At 34.8% G+C, this 22,015-nt stretch overlaps 1 protein-coding gene across 2 annotated transcripts; it reads left to right on the forward strand.

Annotated features, from left to right (window-relative positions):
* LOC109717344 (mediator of RNA polymerase II transcription subunit 25) lies at positions 189–21,035 on the forward strand. Of its 2 annotated transcripts, none has more exons than XM_020243079.1 (15): positions 189–497; positions 1,956–1,986; positions 3,468–3,528; positions 4,205–4,335; positions 5,924–6,118; positions 6,219–6,284; positions 7,726–7,921; positions 12,088–12,155; positions 12,253–13,017; positions 13,591–13,644; positions 16,029–16,057; positions 18,348–18,416; positions 18,815–18,899; positions 19,912–19,998; positions 20,397–21,035. In XM_020243079.1, exons 1-15 carry the CDS (start codon positions 400–402, stop codon positions 20,838–20,840), a joined length of 2,379 nt encoding a protein of 792 aa, XP_020098668.1. In that variant the 5' UTR covers positions 189–399; the 3' UTR covers positions 20,841–21,035. The 2 variants fall into 2 exon arrangements, with proteins under 2 accessions (XP_020098668.1, XP_020098667.1); XM_020243078.1 differs by having other exon boundaries at positions 190–497; positions 3,465–3,528.

Genomic DNA, 22,015 nt, shown 5'->3' on the forward strand with positions numbered 1-22,015 from the left:
TGTCAGTGGAAGATTCAGTGGATTCAGTGCTCTCGACCCAATCTCGGATAGCAATTAAAGCCGTCCACTTTCACCCGCAAACAAAATTCAGAAACGTTTCAAATTTTTTTTTCAAATTTTTTTTTTTTATAAAATTAAAAGCAATTAAATTCACTACTATCCCCCTCCCCCTCCTCTTCGTCGTCGTTTTCCTTTCCAAAACCCACCCCCCACCCCTCCCATGCCCCAAAACGAAACGAGAACAACGCACTCGCCCCCCTCCCACTATATATATGTATGTACGCACGAGTCTCTCGCTCTCGCTCGCGCTCTCGCTATACAGATATCGCGCGGAAGAGGAGAGGGGAGTAGAGAGAGAAGAGGGGGAGGAGGAGGAGGAGAGGAGGAGGAGGGGGAGCAATGGCGGAGAGGCAACTCATCGTGGTGGTGGAGGGGACTGCGGCGCTCGGGCCCTACTGGAGCACCATCCTCTCCGATTACCTCGAGAAGATCATCAGGTGAAAACCCTAATTTTTTTTTATCCTTTTTTTTTTTTAATCTTGTTTTGCCGTCCCCTTTCGTTTGATTGATGCGGAGGTCGCGTGATCTTGGTAATTTGGATTTGCATGGGCGTTTGGATCGTATGATTTTGAATCTTTGATGATTTCAAGGGTTTTTTTTTTGGGGGTTAAGGATAATTGAATGGTTTACTTGATTAAAGAAGAAACTTTTGTTGGTGGTGAGGGAGAGTTTGTTCTTTCGAATCGAGAAGCAAAAAAGTTCTTTTTTTTACGTTTTCTTTTTTCCTGATAAAAATGTATGAAACTTATCTTACTTCCTGATCTTTAAAAATTGGTTGATTTAGTGGTAATGTAGTTAGAGGAATCACGTAAAATACTCCGATTAAGCCCGTTAAAGTAAATGGCACATCCAAGTTCTTCAATGGAAGAGCATGAATTGGTATGTTAGGTAGCAAAATTAAAAGTTTGAAAGTTTAAGTTGTCGACTCAAAATGGGTCAACTTTAGTTTCGGGATACAGTAATCCTTTGTTGGATAAAAATGGATAAAAATTAGTTTTGGGATGCAGTTTGGGATATGCAGTAATCAAGTTGAAGTGTGGTTTATGCTATCCCAAAATTTCACCAATATTAGTTTTTAGAGAAATTATGGCAAGGTGGCAATGCTACCATTTTCCTCTTTTTGGAATTGTTTTCTGATTATCTTTGTAGGGCTTGTTAGGATATTGGAACAAGTTATCCTATGATTCGGCATATGTCTTTTGTGATTGCAGTGTAGAAGTTTGATTTTAGTCCATTGCAAGGTATTCAAATCAGGATTTTTCAAGATAATGCATTTTACTCCCAATGTGATTTATCATATTATGGAGAAAATGACTTAGATGCTGTATAGGCTATGTGATTATAGACATCTCAATTACTGCATGCCGGGGGATTAAACACAGAGTAATATGCTGAACAAGATGTTCAGGCATCCAAAGAGGCTCTAAGTTGAACAAGATGTTCATGCATCCAAAGAGGCTCTAAGTCGATAAGATATTAAAAGGTAATGTATTTAGAGACGAAACAGCTTATTAGTTTCCTCTAAGAACTTCTGGTGATATACTGATTCTACAGAATTAGTGGAGAAATTCAGGTGGATCTCATGATCTATGATGATTTCTTTTGATTAAGAAGTTGGCCAGTAGTTGTCAACTTGCCATTAGTATTGCTGGAGACGAGCACAACTTATGCCAACTGATACCTACCACTGTTCTTATCCATTGTATGTATGCTTCATTTTCTTTTGCGTCTAGCTCAGTATGCTCCTTACGCCATGCTTGACCCTGTTTTTGCCTTAACTTTCTTGTTAATGAAATTCTTTTTCAATTTGACATTACTGTATATTGCTTAAATTAGTTTGCTTAAATGAGTCCTAAACAAAACTTTTATTAACGAAATGTATGAAACTTGTGTAGGTCCTTTTCTGCAAATGAGCTAAATGGACAGGTATTCTCACCAACTATTATTTGTGTTCTCTTTCTTTTAAAGCATGCTTATTTTTGATAACTGATGGCCTGAGACCCTTTTCTAGAGAATTTAGTTTTCTCTTTTGAGTTTTGATAATAGCAGGTGGTTATTCTTTCAGCATGAAGAATATATTCACTCTCAAGAAGCATTTAAATTTCTTTACCCTATGGCATAAGTTTTTTTTTTTTTTTTTTTTTTAACATTAACAAAGAAAATAGCATGAAGAATATATTCACTCTCAAGAAGCATTTAAATTTCTTTACCCTATGGCATAAGTTTTTTTTTTTTTTTTTTTTTTTAAAGTTAGCCTAATATATACAAGTGATATTAGTATCTCTGAGCTAGTGGTTAAGCAAAAAGTTAATAATCTACTCCTCTTCATCATGCTATTTTCTTTGTTAATGTTAATTAATTTGGATTGTAGTGCGTGGCACTATTTGTAATGAGATAGAAAATGAAGTACATATTAATGATTTGGTAGTAACAATGTTTCTTAGGGAAGTGTTGTAAATGTTAATTAGTTTGGATTGTATTGCCAAACACTTTGTAATAAGATAGGACATTAATTGCATATTAAATATTTAGTCGCAAGAAACTTTCCGAAGTGAGAAAGTGTGGAACCAACCATACGGCAACTAACATCACACTGACTTTATTAGCTTTGATTATTTCATGTACATTATTCCATATTAGGTTCACCATTCATCTTCAATTATATCCAAATAAATTGACAAAGAATATTGTCAAGACTTGTTTAATGCTATCTGAAATAGGCATGCTGACTTATAGCTATTCCATGTTCCTTGGGATGAATATAACTCCCAATGAAGGATCTTGCTACTTACTATGACTATCGTTTTATGGGCATGTAAAGGCCGGTCGGCATTGAGGCATAATGTTACAAGTAAAACCATTCGCTCATTGAGATGCACTCTTTTAGGAAAGTTTTGATATTTATGTCGGGCTATATGACAGGCCATTGAAACCTAGTCATTAAATGTAGCAACCCTTCGCTGCTGTGGGCTTCAAGTTGTAAAGAAAAAGTCCAATTATAAGCTATCTACGTTGCAATTATTGATGTCTTGTCACAAGATTTAATAATGGCCAGAAATTGCCATGACTTGCTTCAATCCACAAAGAAGACCAATTATAAGATTGAAATGCTGACGGACACTTATAGAGTTTAATTGACATTACACAATCTGATGCAAAATTGTCATCAGTACTATAGACTAATTGTTATAGCCGGAGAAGGATTAAACTATACGTATTTATCCTATATCTATTCAAACAAATTTAACTGGGACCTAATTTGTAACTATGCAATTTTGACCTTTCAAATAAGATGCTCAATTAAAATTTGATGTTTTACAATGTTGAGACAATTTCCCCTTCTTTAGTTTGATCTTCATTTTTTATTGCATTACATTTGATAACCTTTTTCCCTTGATTTGCAGAAGATATCTGGTGCAGGTCCTGAGTTTGCTATGGTTATCTTTAATACTCATGGAGCTCTCAGTGGTATGCCAAATTGTTCCTCTTTTTTCCCCCTTAAACTAAATTATTATGTACTTTGGCCCCCGTTATCTTGGATTTTGGAAAGCTCTTTCTAACCTCATCACAACTATTGCTTTTTGGTTTGTTGACCAGTGCTCGCTACCGACCAAAGCGATCTGTACTTATTGGTAGTGTTCATTCTACGATAATGGCGCATACCCTGACAACATCTTATACATTGTAGATATAGATATAGCATAGTGAACCAACATGGAACTATCTGACCGTCTTTGCTTCATCTATCAAAATACTATTCTTCTGAAGAATGCATAATTTCACTTTTGATTTTTGTGTTTTCAGAGTTGGTACTAATGTTAGTTAAAGTTACAAATTTTTTTGCAGACAAATAGGTTTTCTTTTCTCACAAACTAAAGCCACCCAGCATCAGAAGCGCAGTATTATTTTTTGTGCCAAGAGTATTTTGATATTCTATGGCATATATGATGTTGATTTCACAAGAGGACAGTTTTTAGATTATTGTTATTTAATTAAGGAGGAAACAAGTTAGGAAATTTGCAGACATATGTCCTAGATATATGCAGTACAGGAGTACTAGCTTGGGAGCTTATTATGTAGCTTTCTTACTATATAATAGACATTTCCTACCAGAACTGAAACTTGAATAAGTTCTTTAATGCAGCTTTCACTGTGCAACGGAGTGGCTGGACCAAAGATCCAGATGTTTTCCTTCGGTGGCTGTCAGGAATACCATTTATTGGTGGCGGTTTCAATGACACTGCCACTGCTGAAGGCCTTGCTGACGCATTAGTGGTATGAAATATGATTATGGTTACTAAAGTAGCCCTATTGATTTTCATCCGAAAACAATGACTATTTTAATTTGAATTGTGTCTATTTTCTGCATATCTAATATGTTCATTGATTCCATTTGGGTTCTGTCCATAACAATGTGACCATAAAGTGGAACCAGTGTAGTGAAGGGTGAACCTCTGTTTTTGTACATTGTTAGTGATCACAAGATGCCCATCAAGTTGTCTAGTGTAAACTTTTTTCTGATTCTAATGTGCTTTTGCATTTTCCAGTGCACTATACGAGCTGACTTACTAGTTAATATGTTTCTTAAAGAAATTTAAAATGCTTAAAGTTCTTAAATTTGTTTGTTGGACATTTTCTGGTTATCGCTTCTTTGTTAGTCTCATGATTGTGGAGCTCATGCGTATTTCCCCCTACTTGTATTGATGTAGTAGAAACTAATGTTGCTATTCTTTTACTAATGACTACTAATAGATTATGGAACTGCTATTTCCTGTTAGCAGTTCAATCTTGTGTTTATGATAATTCTTGTTGGTAGTGGCTTGGTCACAACTATTTAAGTGCCGTGGAACGGGATTTTGTCGAGCACTGCTTGGCATGGTACGACAGTGTGAGCCATGTCGTACAGATGTGTGCTTTTGACAAAATTTTTTGTGTGCCGATACACTATGGCATGAAGTATTTATTTTCTTTGGCATCAATATATTCTAATTGCTTATTGTAAATTCTTTATCATAATGGGCATAGCTCGTGCTGATGTGCACTTAATCCTAGCTTGATCATGTGTAGTAGATTTTGAGGAATTTGAGAAAAGTCTTCTTAAAGCAATGTGAAACAACCATTATTCTCAAGAAGCTTAAGATTCAAGAGAATGGTGTTTATATATTTTTATATTCAAGTCCCCCTCATATCTAGGCTTGAGTCTTTGATCGGCCCAACATGTGGACTTGAATTAAATGAGAGGAAATTAAATGACGTTAGGAGACTGGCGGGATTCGAACTCAGGATCTCCTGCTTTGATACCATGTTAAAGTAATGTGAAACGACCATTATTTTCCAAAAGCTTAAGCTTCCAGAGAACGGTGTTTATATATTTTTATTTTCAACTAGTCTCTTACCATTTTTCCCAGAATAAATGCAAGAAAGAATATATATTTTTTATTTCAGAAGTCTAAGAACAACCAATATAGTATAAGTTCTTTATATCTATGATGTTATTTGCTTTTGCTGACATGGCTTGTGTTTATTACTAGATTAGATAGTACTTGAGGTCACATCACTTGATATTTTCACTGTTTTGTACACATTTGGTTTTCTTTCTTGATGTATCTGGATCATTTGGCTATGAATGAACAGATGAAGTTATATAATTGAGTTTAGGTTATTTTATTTGATTATTTCCATGCTTGATTGTTCATTATGATATTGGACAGTTGTTGGCTTTTTATATAAGTTTATTCATATCAACCATTGTTTTCTTGTTCTCACTATGCATGTTACTGTGGATATTTTATTTCCTAGCGTGTAGGAATTCCTTTTTAGGTTAAGCATTGTAATTATATTATTTTGTTAAATTTGTTAACAGATGTTCCCTCTGCCTCCTAATCCAAGCCAGCAAAATCATGAAATGCAAAAACATTGCATTCTTGTTGCTGCCAGTAATCCCTACCCTTTGCCTACACCAGTATATCGACCTCCTCCTCCGCACAGTGAGAATGCTGAAGCGCCGACAGAATCATGGCTTGCTGATGCTGAAACAACAGCAAAATCATTCGGCCAGGTCCTATGTGAATTCTATCATATTTGTGTTTATGGTGTTTTAGATGTAATTATGCTCTGGAATTCTTCTGTTCATACTAACCTTTTTCCTTTGAATGCAGTGGTCTATATCATTGTCAGTCATAGCTCCCAAACAGCTTCCGAAACTTAAAGCAATATATAATGCGGTAAGATTTGTAGTGAACTTTGTGCCTATATATTTCGGCCTCACATGCATATTTTTCTCAATGACCATATAGTGTGAATATAGTGCAAGTTCTTGGGATGTTTTTACAGACTACTGTTGGATTTTTTTTTCCCTATAATTTCAAGTTCATCAATTTGAAATATATCACCATTTACTTTTCTATCTGGTGCTTATGTTTATTGATTTGATATTTAGTATTTACTGGATTTCTATGTTCTAAAATATTTTTGTCAAGATGTCATAAATAGATAATTGTTTCATAGTGTAAAGTTAACATCATTAAATATTTTTTTAGGGAAAACTTCAAATACCACCCCTGTGGTTTTACACTTTCTCACTTTAGTACCATGTGGTTTAAACTTTAAAGTGTATCAATTTAGTGTCTTGTGGTTTCATTTTTATCTTTTTATTATCGATTCCACTAATTTTTTTTTCTTTAAATCAGTGACAAAAGTTAAAACTAAAGGGTACTAAAGTGAATATTCGATAAATCTATGTGGGGTATCTGAAGTTTTTTGTATATAATTTAACTAGATATTAACGGATAAGCTGACGAAAAGATAAAAATGAAACCACAGGACACTAACTTGATACACTTTAAACCACAGGGTACTAAGTGAGAAAGTGCGAAACCACAGGGGTGGTATTTGAAGTTTACCCCTTTTTTTAAACTTCTTTCATATCCTATTTATATTACCTTTCCACTATTTTTAGATAATGTGATTCTGGCAAGTTCCCTTTTTTATAATCTTGCTTCAAAAAACTCCATATTGACCATTTAATGTGTAAAAAATTTGACGTGTAACTCTTTCACAAACGTCTAACCATTTTGACAAATTTTATGTAGTTTGTCCAAGTATCCTGAGAATTATATTTTAGATTATCTCTATTTTAGTGGATTAGATGATCTTGAAGTTGGACCTCCAGGTATTTATGTTCATTTTGTCTCTAATTATATATGTTAGAAACCAGTTATTAACAAATTGTATATGTTTTATGCTAAAATTTTATTCCCTATATTTTAATGTCTATTGCTATTATAGTTTGATCCAGGGGTCAAATTTTCATTGAAGTTTTCAATTGCTTACATGGTGGTTGCATAGCAATTGTGGAACTTCGTCATTGAATGGAGTAATTCAACTAAAAGGTTACAATTGCAACTGAGTTCAGAGTTTAGGGACCTAATTGCAAAGCGTTAACAAATTAAGGACTAAACTGAAACTTTGTTGAAAGTTGAATACTTCTGATACACTTAGCTAGTCCTGTTGCAATTTCCACCACATTTTTGTTCAATAACAGAATGATTGTCTTTTCCTTCCTGTTGTCATCTTTACGGTCTATATGCACTTTTACTAAACTGCTTACAAAGATGAGTTGATTTGATAGGAGGTGAGTGCTCACACAGCTTTGTACTGTTATAGGGAAAGAGAAATCCGCGAGCTGCTGAACCAGCTGTGGATCATGCAAAAAACCCTCATTTCCTTGTTTTACTGTCTGAGAATTTCATGGAGGCACGTGTTGCTCTAACTCGTCCTCCAAATGTAAGCAATGTGAAGGTGGATGGTGCTTCCGCTGCTCCTGCTGCATCAGTCGCGCCAACAAGTTCCAATATCTCAGGTCATAATCAAAACAAAGATGTTTACAGTGCTCGGGTTATGTAGAATTTTAGTATTGATGCTTTACTTTGTCGTTGGTTTTTATCATAAAATTATGCTTTACTCTGTCGTTGGTTTCTATCCTAAAATTATGCAAAACTCAATCGTTGGTTTCTACCATGAACTTATGCTATAAACTTTTTTTCCATTAGGTAATGCATTAAATTTGACATTTTTCTAGATTCATACTTTTCCTTCGGTATGGTTGAAGGGATGGTGGTGAGAGGAGAAAAAAGATTATATGCCCTTGTTGAATGAACTTTATGGACTTCTTTTTAGGTCCAGGAAAGGGAAAGGTGAAGAATTAAACTAAGTACCTGTTTGGCCCAGCTTCTGTTGGGCCGAGTAGTGCGGTGGTCTAAACTATACTGTTTGGCATCTTAAGAAGTCTAAAATGGGCCGCATAAGCTTTTCCCAGCCCAACAACAGAAGTTCAAAGAACAGAACTTCTGCGGCTAGGAAGGTGCAGAGTGTAGTTGTCTAACTTAAAAAGATTTTCTAAATGACGGTAATGTCCTTATATAAATGATAAAATTCAAGTCGGTGCAAAATTGTTCTCTTTCCCCTTTGCAAAGGGGGAAGGTTCCTCCTCTACAAGAAGAGGAGGCTCGCCGGAGGAGCCCGAGGGTGATATGCATCACTCTCTAGTCTCTATCTTCTCCTCAGGTTCATTGGGGAGGGGCACCTCCTCGTCTAGCTCGAGGAGGGAAAGGGGCACCTCCTTCGACCATGGTCTGGGAGGTCACCTCCTTGTCCATTGGCCCTGCAACTATAGGCCATTTTGAAATTACCCAACAAACTTTACCCTTTTTCAATTAACTTCTGATTTTACTGAAGTTAAATTATTTGTACTATTTAAGTTAACAATTGCATCAAGTTTTATAACTTTATTAACAATCAACCAATTATTTTTAATTTTATTCACTAAATCATAACAAAAAATATTAAATTTGATAGAGTTATTGGACCTCTTAATTTATTTAACTAAAATCAGTTAATTTTTTAAAAATAAAAATTAAATAAATTAAAAATTTTAATTATCAAATTATTATATTTTCTTCATAGTTAATAATTTTAATTAATTTTTTAGCAAATCGAAATAGAACAATTAATAGGTAATAAGTAAGATAAATATTATTTTCTAGCAGAATTTTCTTAATCAAAATATTATTTTTTTAGCAAATCTGAATTTTCTTAATAGGTAATAAATAAGATAAATAATTAATAATTAAGTAGAATTTTTTTAATTAAGTTATTTTAAATATGTGTTCTCTACTAGATATTCTAAATATAGTTTATTAAAAAAAAAATATTTTGGTAGTATTTTGTCAATTTATAATCTTTTACACCACTTTTGAGACGAATATTTGCCAAATAGGGTTCAATTGCAAACAACAGTTATACGACTGAATTATCAAATACTCAAACTTTTTCAAACAGGACAACACTATATCCTACACCACTTCTATAACCGCACTTATTTCTACAACTTGGCCAAACGGGCCTAAAATGTTGAAAGCCTTGTGGAAATTATTGCAATATTGCAACAATGTACAACCTTACTTAGTACTAAAGGCTAAGAAAAATTTCTAGAGCTGTTGGTGCAAATGGCTCTCGTTTGTTCTATGCAGCGGTCAATATTAATGTGAGATTTTATGGATCAAAAAGTCAATATTTTTATACAGATTTTATGCTGTATTATCTGTACGTCTGTTGCTATGTTGCTAGTTGTCGTTTTGTTGAGAATTTCTTGCAGTATGACTATTAATTCGTAGCATTTGATCCGCATAATGCATGGCTAATCTAAATTTCTTACTATGTTGTTGATGATCGCAAGTTCAGCTCAACAGTGTAAACCTCTAAAGACATTCAACTTCTAGCTGTCGTCTTCTCATAGGATGAAGTAGTCTTTTATTGATAAATGTACCATTGAACTTCCGTTTGCTTTTGATAAGGAACATAAGATATGCTAATGGTAAACCTTCAGAGCTGACGAAATTAGAAATATTATCTATGTATTGAGCAACAATATGATAGAGAATACCTCAGGTAGGCAACGATATTGCTCCTATTAATGGTCTTGATGAAGTGACGGCAAGTGAATTAGTGGAATTTGAAGAGGGTACAACAGGTGTAGCTCTGAAATTGGAATAGATAACTTTTCCCATACTCCGTATGTTGTAAATTGAGACATATAGTACATATACCTATTATGCCTTCTCCTATTTTATTGACCAATGTGCAACTGCACAAAGAACAAATTCTGCCTGTACAGCACTCAAAAATCTCATAATAATAATTGGAATAACTTTCCTGATTTGTTTAAGTATGTACAGCAGTTGTGTTTCATTTGTTGCTTGCACGCTTCTTTTCTCAGTGGTATAATGTAAATAAAGGAAGAATGTAGCTTTATAGAGAGATCTACATTATGATAACCATTTCTTGCTAGAATTTTATAACTGATTGCATGAGTTTGTCAATTTCGCTCTTACGTCTTGTTGAGGTTCTTATCTATCCTTTGCACTTACCTAAATCTAGAAAACTAAATTTAGTCACCGGTGTTTTACAATATTTTTTCTTTATTGGCGGACTGTCCCGATTTGTCGAGTACGTACTTCAGTTATGCCTATTTGTTGCTCATACGCATTGTTTTGGTAATAAAGCTAACCACGTAAACGGTGTAGTTTTCTAGAGACCTATTTAAGGATAACCATTTCTTGCTAGAAGATGGTCACCGATCGCATGAGGTAGTCAAATTTTACTGTTACGTCTTGATCTTGTTGAGTTTCTTATTTATCCTCTGCATGTATTTGAATCTTGAAGAGTAAAATGTAGTTGGAGTTTTTTATGTTATTCTTTCTTCTAGATTGGCAACTGAAGGTGCCACGGTAATAGGTACGATGTAGGAAATCCTGCAAGCATCTATTGGGAGAATTAATTAATGTTTGTAACTTTGTATTCTATGATGCAAGGGCTTATCAATTGCTGACTGGCGTGTATTGCGCCGCACACCCTGTGGGCAGCTTGTATTGGTGCAAATATGTTTATTTTTTGAATAGTAGCTGATATGGAAATACTTCTTTTCATGAAAAAAGAAATAGAAAAATTAAAGTGGGCTTTGAAGAGCTCTCAGATCTAGGAAAACAAAAGTATAAAAGGGGTGGAATTGTGTACTGCAGCACAGGAGCTCTCCAGTTCCTCGTTTTAAGGGGTTTGTTGTATTTTGCCAATTAAGATGCAGCGGTAACTTTAATCGAGAAAGATATGGGTTGTAGTGTTACGGAGGATTTGTAGGTAGGTCTTAATGAAGGTGGAGCAACAACGTCAATCTAGTAGTAACATTTATCAACCATAATGTATTAATATATGATTGGCATAATACATGCCGCCTCCTGCCGACTGGCAGGGGTGGCATTGGCTACATTTGGTAATAACTGGTCTATATATGGAATTGTCCTTTGCACCGTAAAAGATGATCAGTTATCTTGTGAGCAAATGTAAAGTTATTAATGTGAAGTTTCTTTTTCCCTGATAGAAGTTATATTTAAGTTGTAAAGATTATCTAAGCTGCTATCATAGCTCAAAGAAGAAAGAGCACACTCAATCCCTCAATGTTTGATGGTTTGGATTTTTACCTTCTAACTTCAAATAACATGTTGCTAAACATAACTATGAGAGCATTCAAACAATAAATGTATATTTGATCCTAACGAATTTGTTGTTTACATTGCATAGCTCTCAAAAGTTATTCTTGATTAAAAAGGGACCTCGACGAAGAGATCAAAACACGGGTTCTGACACTAGGAGTAATTTTACTTGTTTTAATATGTGTGGATTTAATATATTTTTTTTGATATCTAAAGACTGAATTTGATTTGTTTTCCATGGATGTGAATAATAATGTGAAATTATACTAGGATAATAAATGTAATAACGAAGCTAAGATTATAGATACAATATCTAAGTTGTTTTTGCATTTCGCAAACAATCAATGTTGTGCAGCCAATTTCGTTTATTTGAGATTGTCGTTTTTGTCGTTTTCTAAATTTGGTTGTTCTATCTAAGGTGCATGTAGATTGTAATCTTGCATCTTACCCAATTTTAACAGTTGTTTTGTTTTTCCTGCAGTTAATGGATCTATTATGAGTCGTCAAGCATTAGCCGGTGGAAATATGCCCACTGCAACTGTTAAAGTGGTGGGGATCGCTTATTCAATTTGTGAATCATATATGATGTTCATCGACTATTTTGCATACTCTAAAACATTGTTAACTCACTTTTGTTTCTTCTCAGGAGCCAACTACAATACCTTCTTTGGTACCTGGACCAACCTTCTCACACCTTCCGGCTATAAGCAATGTTACCTCTCAAGGAATACCGACGTTGCAGAGTTCTTCGCCATCTCCTATTTCACAAGAAATGAATGCAATTAATGATAATGTGCAGGAACATAAGCCATTAGTAAACCCTGTATCCCAACAATTACGCCCGGTGGGCCCTGCCGCAGCAAATGTGAACATATTGAACAATCTTTCTCAGCACCGGCAAATGATGAACTCGACCTCTTTAGCAGGAGCCAGTTCTATTGGACTGCCAATGCATATGTCGAGCATGATATCGAGTGGGATGACGTCAGCTGCGATGTCAGGAATATCATCTTTACCTGGTGTTACACAAAACACAAATCTTGGTTCATTCACATCGGCTACTTCCAATATGTCTAGCAACTCAAATATTGGTATTGCACCTTCGTTGGCTAATCTGCAAGGAAATATTAGTATGGGCCAGTCACTATCCAATGTTGCACAAGCGAGTTTAGCATCAGGAGGGCAAATAGGGCAAAGTGGAATTGGCATGAACCAGAACATAATGAGTGGTCTTGGGACCACAGGTATTTCCTCTGGAACAGGTCCTGGGACGATGATTCCGACTCCAGGAATGTCTCAACAGGCAGGTGTACATTCTCTAGGCATGACCGGTAATTCCTCCATTAATATGCCTATGACACAACACCCCAATGTTCAACAGTCTCAGTCCAAGTATGTTAAAATTTGGGAGGTACATTACCGCCGCCATCCTTAAGGAAATTATGGATTTTACGTTTATCATGTTGATAGTTGATCTAGTATAATTTTAATTATTTACAGTAGAAGAAAGGTTGTAGTATATGATGGCACATGCAAGTCTTAAGCTTTTGAATTCCTGTCCTAGCTAGTAGTCGTGGAATTGATATCTCTCCTTTCTATTTATATTAGTTTTTCGTAGTATGAAATTGCGTCTTTACTGTGATTCCATAATTAAGCTGTTGCATATAAATGCTGTAAGCATTGCATCGTAATAAATGTTTGTGAAAAAGCATTGGTTATTGGTTTATCTTTATCATTTGGGTCGTGATTTTGTGTTGTCCTGCTGTTTGAACAAAAGGGAAAATAAGTCAATAAATTAACTTTATTGTTTTGCTTATTCGATCTCATGTAATTCTTCACTTTCTATTGAAGCATTGTAAGGGGTACACTTAGTCATTAAATCTCTTCTCTTTATATCAAATTATTGCTTGGCTTGGTAGATCTTATTTGGGAATGTTTTTTAAACGTTTCCGTTAGTGATCGTTCCCTTTGCCAACTTCTGCAGGGAACATTGTCTGGACAAAGGCAGGGCCAACCTGTTTTCATTTGTAAACTCGAAGTAAGTCTACTTATTTATTAAATTTCATTCCCTAAAAGTAATTTTCCGTGAAATGTTGTTGCCATTTTTGTAGAAATTTATGTAATTTCTTAGGGAAATTAATTACTGGTTCCTTGTATGATAGTGAAACCTACAATGTTTAGTCTCTCACTGCAATCGATGTCTCTTTGTTGTTAAATAGATCACTTGCTTCTACAGTTTGGGACATCTTGTTGTGACCACATGCTTTGATTGGGCAGTTCTTTTCACTGTCCACGACTCCATTATTTTTTGATAAATCACTTGTTCAATGTTCCTATTTGAAGTGCTATGGAACGAGCTTTATCATTACCTCTTAGTTGGGTTATATACTGGTGATGATGAAAGCTTGGATTGTGAGTGTTTCTATTTCTTTGGCTATTAGATTGAACTCGGATGTGGCTTGGTAGCTTAATTGGGCCATCTAATATCCCAAGATTTTTGTGGAGAGTTATCTGTGTTAAATGATCCTAGTCTGTAACCAAGATTTATCAGCAATCACCTATATACTTTGATTTTGCCTGAGCCGGGAATGCCACATCAATTTTTCTAGCTGGTTGATGTTGGTTGAGAAGCAGCGAAACTTATTTTAAGTCCTTTGGAGTGTTTTTATTTTTGAGTTCCGATCCTCGTTGCCTAGAATTTCTGTGCTTTGCATTGAGGATTGCCATGCCACTGGCATGACTTATGCCGCGGTGCCAGCGGTATGGGCCGTGCCAATGTTATTAGCACAGATTTTTTAATTAAATTATCATGAAAATTAGTTTTTATAGAGTGGTTTAGTGTCTTTAATGATTAGAAAATAGTTTATATATTATTTCTCACACTATTTAGTGGAAATCGAGTCATAGACACCATAAGAACTAAAGAAAATTATTTTATATTATATTATGAGAGTACATGCATGAAACCAAACTTAAAATCAAAATTAGATAAAAATTTGTAGGAAAACACTACCATGAATCCTTGGATGTAAAATGATAAAACAAATTAGAGGAAATCTTCTTATTTGAATTTTTTAACTTAAGGTTGGTTTTATTTGCGAAAGAGCTTATTAATTGCTCCAAATGTAAGTAGACTTAAAATGATCTACATATTTTAAGTATGAAAAACCTTCTCAAAAACTTTTTCACCTCAAAAAATTCAAAAGATTTTAAAAATGCAAAAAAAACTATTTTGTCAGTACGATGTCGGTACGACCCCGTTCCACGTGCCGGCACGGCCTCGGCGCGGCGCGGCACCGCACCGGCAGCATGGCCAATCCTTGCTTTGCATCTAGTGAAAGAATTAGTATAGATTTTAGGCAAAAACGATTTAGAAAGTGTTCAAGATATGTGAAAACATGCCTTAAAAGGAAAAAGATCGAGTGTCTAAAAAGGATGTCTGAAAACAGATGACTACCCTATCTGAATGGGTGATGCGTTGGTCGATATTTATGCTTTGCATGTTTCTTTTATATACTTTTGAAGAAAGAATCGTGTTCTGCAACTTGCTGAATTAACAATCAACTTCAGGAGGCTTTTCTGTAGCGAAACAGTTGTGCAAGGTTTGGCATTAAAACCCCAAATCTGAATGCCATTTGCACTTTGGCATGGCCTTATTTTCTGTTCTATTTATAACGATCCTTTCTAGAAATTCGTAAATCATTGTTACATGCCTCTTTTGGAATAACAGGCATTGGAAGCAAGTAGGGAACAAACTACCAATAAATTAGTAATTTTTCTTTGTGTAAGTGCAAAAGGGCAATTTATAATGGGTGAGCTTGGAAGTCTTCCGTTCTAGCTGTAAACTTTAAAGTTTTACTTTGCAAGTCCCCTTTGAAATGCTAATTATTGGGTTTTCTTTAACAAATGAGCTTGGAAATGATGCCAATGTTACTCTTCACTGGGATCTCTAGAATTTTTGCTTGGACTAACAATGCACCTCTCCTGTTTAATGATAAATGTCCAAATGCTGTTTTCCATTTGTTGAAGTTAAATCTCTAGATTTTCTTTTTTCTTACACATGCATATGTTGAATACTGTGGCAAAGGGCTTGGTGGTTGGTACCCGAGACCCAAGTTCGAATCCTAGTTGATTCACATTTCTAGCTAAGTTTATTTCTAAATGAAATAAACGAAGTAGGTAGCGTGCTACCTATCTCTCAAAAAAAAAAAGAATACTGTGGTTTGAGGTAGGAGAAATATAAGAGCATTAATATAGTGTTAGCGTGCAAGAATGTATAGAATAGGCAGTATATTGAACTTCGTTGTCTATATATCGAACTTTGTTGTCTCCTTTTACATGAAGTACTTCTGATCATTTTATGTCAATATTTTACAATTTAATTGATTGTTTTGATCATGAATTTATATGTTCATATTGCAGGGCTACAGAAGTGCATCTGCTGCTGATACGTAAGTGGGACAATACATTCTGTTCTTCTTGCAAATATAGACTATTGTTCTTTTTTTGTTTTTCACTATAGTTTTAATTTTTTACAATGTAGATTGTCCTCATATTTCCATGAACTTAAATATGATCACATTTATAAGTATTTGAACAAATTTGTGAGGTCTCATGAAGAAATCTCTACAAATTACTGCAAGATGAAAAATAATTGTAGTCTTAAAAGGTCGGTACCGTAAATGTTGATGTTACATGAATGATAGAAGTTCAGCAAGATCATTATTAACTTTCAGTGCTAAATCAGATATATTTTTCAGATTTGTCATTATCCACATGCTATTTTTACAGAAATTTCATTAGAATTGTTGAAAGTTGAAATAGGTCAACCAAATTGTTGTTGCGTTTTTCTCCTTTCTTTTGTTTCCCCCTTCTCTATTTACTTTTTGATTTTCCTTTTCTGTTAGGGATTGTTTGGTTCCACGTAAAATTGCTGAAAGTAGTTTTTGGTGAAATAGTTTTTTGTGTGGGAGGAGTTTTAGTTCTTTGACACTTGCTTTTTGGAAAAATAAAATCAGTTTCCAAACTAGTTTAAGTTTGTAGGAACTGGAAATATTAAACCATTTACATTTTTCGATCAGTAGTTTGATTTTTTGACAAACTGAAATATAAATGATATAAAGTAATGTACATATAGTATAAATATACAATGTTATATTATATTTTAACATATTATATAAGATAAATTGCACGTTTTGGTCCTCAAACTATAAGGTGGGTGATACTTTGGTTTTTAAACTTTAATTTGTTGCAATTTCTGTCACGAACTTTCAGAACTGTTGCAATCTAGTTCTATAATCCAATTTAGTTAATTAAATATTGATGTGTCATTAATGTAAAAGTGATGTAGTAGAGTTGTGATTGATAATACGCTAATAATTAAGATGTCGCATCACTTACGATGTGTCAACATTTAGTCAACTAAACTGGGTTGTGAGATTGGATTGCAATAATTCTAAAATTTCGACCTAGACATTTCAACAAATGCAAGTTTTTAAGGACTAAAATGTCATCGCCTCATAGTTTGAGGACCGAACGTGCAATTTACCCAAAAATATAATGTGTTGCAGAGTATAATATGTTAAGTATGTGTACATATTATGATGGTACATAACCTATATAGATATATAAGTATATGAATATAGTAGTAATGTAATAGTATAATGTGATTATCAATTTCTTCATTTATATACCAACCAAACTTATGTCATTAAAACACGATAATGGTTACAGCTGTGTGATTCTAATTGGACCTTATCAAGAATTAGTTAAAAAAGAAGTGTTGCTGTGTTGCTAAATTCAATTGTCGCCTTTGATTCCTTGATTCTTTTCCATACATGCAGCAGTTCAGAGTTCAGACCATACATAGACTTCAGAAGCCATGCACCAGCCCAAATAAATGATATCTCATGCATGTGTCACCCATTGATGTGCACCATGTTACTTTTTCGGCCTGTTTCTTTTCATTTTCTGGTAGAGGAAAACGGAAAACGAAACCTCTTTTTTCTAGATACACTGAAACTACTCCGCGCTATTTATGTTGAGAGAAAATGAGTAGAAAATCTGTTTTCATATCGAAAAGCAGTTTTCAGCGGTCAAGCTTGACCCCTTTAGTCAAACCAAAAAGAGCATATAGTTGCCGTGAATGTGTTTATTTTACCCTTATGCTTGACGAGAAGTGCTAATGCGCACTACTTAATTCCTTTTCCCTAAGCTCAAGGATTTCAGCGGCACGGGCTGTATCCAACATGCCGTACGTGCCGACAATATATCGGCACAATCCAACCCCCAATATCGTTGGCATGACCCACAACCCTTTTTTATTTGAAATTAGCAAGTAGTTACCTCGATAAAGTTCAAAAGCTTTAATAAATATATATAAAAAATAATTAGAATATATTTGTGTCAAATAAAATAAATATATTATGCCATTTCGTGTCGGCACACGTATTTTTTCAGACCAGCACGTCTCATCACTGCATGGGCACGCACGTTCTAGCAGGCTTTCGGCACGATCCCTTGCCCCGGCACTTAAGTCCTTGCCTTAGCTGCATCTGAGATCGGTCGAATTTATGATACTATTGCATGCTATGTTTTCCTTTACATGTTTGTGTTGAATAAAGCTTGCATTATATTTATCTGGTGTTTCGATGATTAAATCTATAGTGTATAGTACGTTTATAAGCTATATATATTATGTGAACTATCACGGGGCTGATATTTTGTTTTGGCAAATTTCAGGCTCGCCTCAGATTGGCCATCGACGATGCAAATTGTTCGGCTCATAGCTCAAGAGCATATGAACAACAAGTAAATCTCAACGATATGCCGTTTCTTCTTTGGATATTTTGCTTACTTCGCTACACATATTATCTGCACTTCTAAAATACAAACTTTCATACATAGCCCTTGGAAGTTCTGTTTCTTTCCAAACTACCCTTAAGTTGGAGAATCGGCCGATTTATTGGCAGATGTTGGTTTCGTAATATAATAGATTTCCTTAAAGGGATGTTTTTTAAGTACCAGGATATACGTGTAATAAACTAAGTTTTGAAGGGAATATATGTAATTACAAAATTCTTCCAGGATAAATAGGGGCAATCTCTCTTTTCTTTGTTAAACCAGTATGTAGATTTATTTCCTTGTGAAATCCCTCTGAAGCAGATATTTATCCTGTTATTATTATTATTATTTATTTTCTTACACAGGCAATATGTTGGTAAAGCGGACTTCCTGGTATTTCGGACCTTAAATCAGCACGGCTTTCTTGGACAACTGCAAGAAAAGAAACTGGTTTGTATTATATTTCGACACTTTTTTTTGGGTATTGTTTCTTCATTTTATTGTAACACACTTTAAAGTCACTTTACATGCTGAAACTTTTACTTTCGTAACCTTTCATTGTTTGTTCCTTTCTCATTAGCTTTAGCGAATTGCAGCATTCATAGTAAAGTGGAGCATTCATAGTTTTCTTTTTCTTTTGAAGAAAAGATTTTCTTTTTGGTAAAAATGTATATAATTTATCAGACTTATGAACCATTTTGATTTGGCTACCCAATCTTGTAAAATTTGATCTTACTACCTAACCTTTCATTTTGCTTGATTTGAATCAGTCAATGGCACTTTGACTTCAAACTTTAAACTAAATATTTTAATGAATTTGTAGTTGCGAAAATTGCATAAAATATACTAACCTGTAAAGATAAACGATGTATTTAAATTTTGAAATCAAAGTGCTATTGACCGACTTAAATCAAACAAATTGAGAAAATCAAATTTTTGAAAGATTGGGTAGCCAAATCAAAATAGTCCGTAGTTTAGGTAAGTTCTGTATATTTTTGCCTTTCCTTTTTTCCTTGTAGTTATATCAGGCATTACCTATGTTAAATCTGTATATAATACTCACAATCTATCTTCTAACCAACCAAAGTGTCCATTCAAGAAATGGCTTATTTCATAATATTCTGCCAAAATGTTCTAACCTATTGTTTCCAAATAAAATATAATCAAAGTACATCATACCGAATAACTTAAACAATGACTAGAAAGTTCGAAGGTAACATCAGTGCTTAAGAAAATGCAATGATTCTTGTTGAATTCGAGATTAATATTACATTCTTTCTATTTTTCGACTTCCTGATTCGTGCTCCTGTGAGAAACTGCAACATGAGTGCATAGACTTAGAATATGCAAATCTTTACTATGAAATATAATTTCTTGATTTGGGGCATCTTAAAGTTGTTTTGTGACAATCGATAGCATGATTTGGATTTATATTTTATATATATATATTTTTCTTTTTCAGTGTGCTGTTATCCAGCTACCTACCCAGACGCTACTACTGTCCGTCTCAGACAAAGCAGGCCGCCTGATTGGAATGCTCTTTCCCGGGGTATGTTGTTAGTAACTTTATTTTTGGTTTTTCTTTCCTCTTGCATGTGATTCTTCTCCCACAAGGTTCTGGTTATTTCCATACAAAGCTATGAGAACAGTCTTTTCTTTAATTTTAAGTTTTGATGAGCACAACTTTGATTTCCTATTAAACAGTTCTCCCGATTCTTCCAAATAACTAGATCTTTCGTTTCTTTTTGTCTACGGAAACAAAAAGTAGTTTACTGTTCGAGAAACAAATACTTATTTGAGAAACTAGTTTACCTTTTTTCAGTAAGAAGGAAAACTAGTTTAATTTCATCTCGGATGAATGAAGATCGCTTTTCTGTAGAATCATTTTTTTTCCTACTGTCTTCCTTACAATAAAACTTCCTCTAAGCTAATTCTTTCGTCGTCCAGGATATGGTTGTATTCAAGCCGCAGGTGTCTAGTCAGCAGCAACAGCAACCCCAGCTGCAGCAGCAGCAGCACCTTCAGTCGCAGCCTCAATCACACCCCCATCTTCAACAGCAGCAGCCGCAGCAGCAGCAGCTTCCGCAGCAGCAGATGGGCCAGCCACAACAGCTGCAGCAGCAGATGGGCCAGCCACAACAGATGCAGCAGCAGCAGCAACTTCAGCAGCAGCAGCAGCAGCAGCAGCAGCAGCAACTTCAGCAGCAGCCACAGTTACTTCCGCAGCAGCAGCAGCAGCAGCAGCAGCCGCCGCAGCAGCAGCAAATGGTTGGCCCCGGAATGGGCCAGAGCTTCATGCAAGGGCATGGCAGGTCTCAGATGATGCCACAAGGCAAAGTGCCCTCGCAAGGGCCGCCGACTAACATGCCAGGCGGAGGTTTCCTTCCTTAAAATACTATAATCCATTTTCAATCAAACTTATCTAGTCTCAAAAGAGTGCATGTATATAAATAAAGATACTTGGTATGGTGTGACAAACAGTGTCCTAAGTTATTTAAGTTTGTTGGTCGTCATCGTAATTCGGTCTTTCAGACTCTTTGTATGTTTTGTTAGCTTAATCTATTTTGAAACTTTTGTCTACCATAATCTTAAGCATAATCTTTCTGAGGAGAAAAGGGATGGAGCTCTACATAGTTTTTGAGTTTTCAAATCTAATGTTGTCATTTTATCAACCAATGATCGGCTACTAATTAGTTGACATTGATTACATGGTTAACTGGAACCCTAAATCTGGGCAACAAGGGTTCAAGGTATGCTAACAAACTGCAAACTTGACTTCCGAATTTTCGTCTTTCATCAAAATAGACATACACCAGAAAGTCATTTCAGGAAGACCTGAGATTCTCTGAATCCACCGGCACATAAACAAACATCCCTGCTACTGTATCATGCATTTTCAGCTACCAGATATACCATTTTAGAAAATTAAACTAGCTAACTATTCACATATTTCTATTACTAGGCCTAATCTGGAATTGTATTTTCAAATGCATCTGCTTTTATACTTTTTAGTGGTCAGAACGATCTAAAAATGCTACCAATTTTTTTTACTCCAGTGCTATATAAAAATTGGAATGGCAATTGCCCACAAGGGAAAATTGAAAGTGCTTTTGAAATTGAAAGTGCTTTTGAAATTTTTGGCTTTCCAAAACGTAAAAACAGGTGCTTTTAACTAAGTTTCTCATGAAAAATTTCTCGTCAATTTTTCGCCAGTTTGGTTCAGACAAAAAAAAGCTAGTATTTCTGAAAACTTCTTTGTTTTAGATTTCATGAAAAACTAGTTTTTTTTACATTTTCCAGATTTTAGTTATTTTTTTAAGAACCAAACGGATGAAAAGTGAAGACCACGACTTCCCATGGAATTTTTTTTTTCCGCAAAAGAATTTTCCTCAGCCCCTAAACAATAAAAAAACTCGACTGACGTGCACTCAAAACACAATCAAGTATTGATTCGGCTCTATAATAAACAATGTTTGGAAAGAACACTACCAACTTCGTATACAAAGGTGTTTGATAGTTTCGGTACAAGTTTACAAAAGACTACATCTGATGTATTCAAGGGATAC

This window comes from Ananas comosus, linkage group 11 (genome assembly GCF_001540865.1).
Source record: "Ananas comosus cultivar F153 linkage group 11, ASM154086v1, whole genome shotgun sequence".
In the NCBI taxonomy this organism is placed as follows: Eukaryota; Viridiplantae; Streptophyta; class Magnoliopsida; order Poales; family Bromeliaceae; genus Ananas; species Ananas comosus.